This window comes from Perkinsus marinus (genome assembly GCF_000006405.1).
Source record: "Perkinsus marinus ATCC 50983 genomic scaffold scf_1104296957626, whole genome shotgun sequence".
Lineage (NCBI taxonomy): Eukaryota > Perkinsozoa > Perkinsida > Perkinsidae > Perkinsus > Perkinsus marinus.
Window position 1 is genome coordinate 7,947 of NW_003207051.1, and position 1,166 is coordinate 9,112.

General features: G+C 46.7%; 1 protein-coding gene across 1 annotated transcript; it reads right to left on the reverse strand.

Annotated features, from left to right (window-relative positions):
* Positions 1-209: 209 nt before the first annotated feature.
* Pmar_PMAR025915 (protein phosphatase 2B regulatory subunit, putative) lies at positions 210-1,051 on the reverse strand (the record flags this gene model as incomplete). The annotated part of the gene is made up of 6 exons (XM_002774713.1): positions 210-297; positions 341-423; positions 470-520; positions 738-826; positions 885-953; positions 996-1,051. Coding segments are annotated over 6 exons (436 nt in total), but the record flags the coding sequence as incomplete, so codon positions are not given.
* Between the last annotated feature and the right edge of the window lie 115 nt (positions 1,052-1,166).

Genomic DNA, 1,166 nt, shown 5'->3' on the forward strand with positions numbered 1-1,166 from the left:
CCGGGATATTTTCATGCGCAAGGCAGCTCTACTATTCCGCACGAATAAATTTGTCGACTTGAACTCCATAACGGGCCGAGTTGAAAACTATCAGGCTAATATCACAGCACGAAAAATGTTATATACTTCTAGTGGATAAACTGCATGGTGCAGCGTGCATCGCTGTATGGAGCGTGAGAAGACAACGTAGTGAGAGGCAAGCATCAAGATCAGATATCAACTGCTAGCTGCTCAGCAACTTTGATGTTCTCAACTGCAGCCTTGAATTCGAGAAAGGACAGTTTGCCATCCATATTCCTGTAGGACTGATGTATGGCAAAAAGACAGGATACAGCAGTACTTATCGGTGTCTCTTATTGTGCGGTCTACCAACTGCTGGAGCTGCTCTTCCGTGAGATTCTCACCGACCATCACCTTCATCACCTGCCGACGGACGATCGTAATCTAGATAGCTGGTGGATAGACTCACTTGAAAAAGATCGCCATTACTGATGTATCCATCCTTATCCACATCGTACACCTGAAAGCACAAAGATGGTACTCTAGTATTTCTCCCATCCAGTGGGCCTCTAAACGAGAGAACTTTGGCTCGGCTCCCCTAGGAGTCCCACGGAAGGAGAGCCAAGTATTTCATATAGCGGAAACCGTCGAGGTACGCTGCACTCCACGATGAATACTGAGCGATGATGACGGGAAAGAAGCAAAAAATTTTTGAACCTTCCAAGTAGCGGAATCACCTCAAATGCGAACTTGAGCTTTTCTTCCTCATCGGAGCCGACCGCCACTCTAGCCAGGCCGACTAAGAACTCTATGAATGATACTGTACCTGAACTCGAATCGTGTTACCCGATCAATTGAAAGGATGGTAGTCCGCAAGCTATTACCATTGCCATCCACGTCGAAGATACTAACAACTCGCTGTACTAAAGGGTTCTCTGAAATCTCCTTAACGCCTGCCGTACGGAACGTTGACAAACGTCTTCAACTGGCCTTACCAAGTAGCTCTGATGGATCTAATTGGCCATTGCCATCCTTGTCCAAGGCTTGGAACCTGATATATGGGGAATAACGTGAAAAACTCAGACCACCTATAGTACCTGCTGTACAAACGCCGAATGTCCTGTTCAGTGAAACTAGCGATGGAGTGCATCTCGCTCTTACTGATG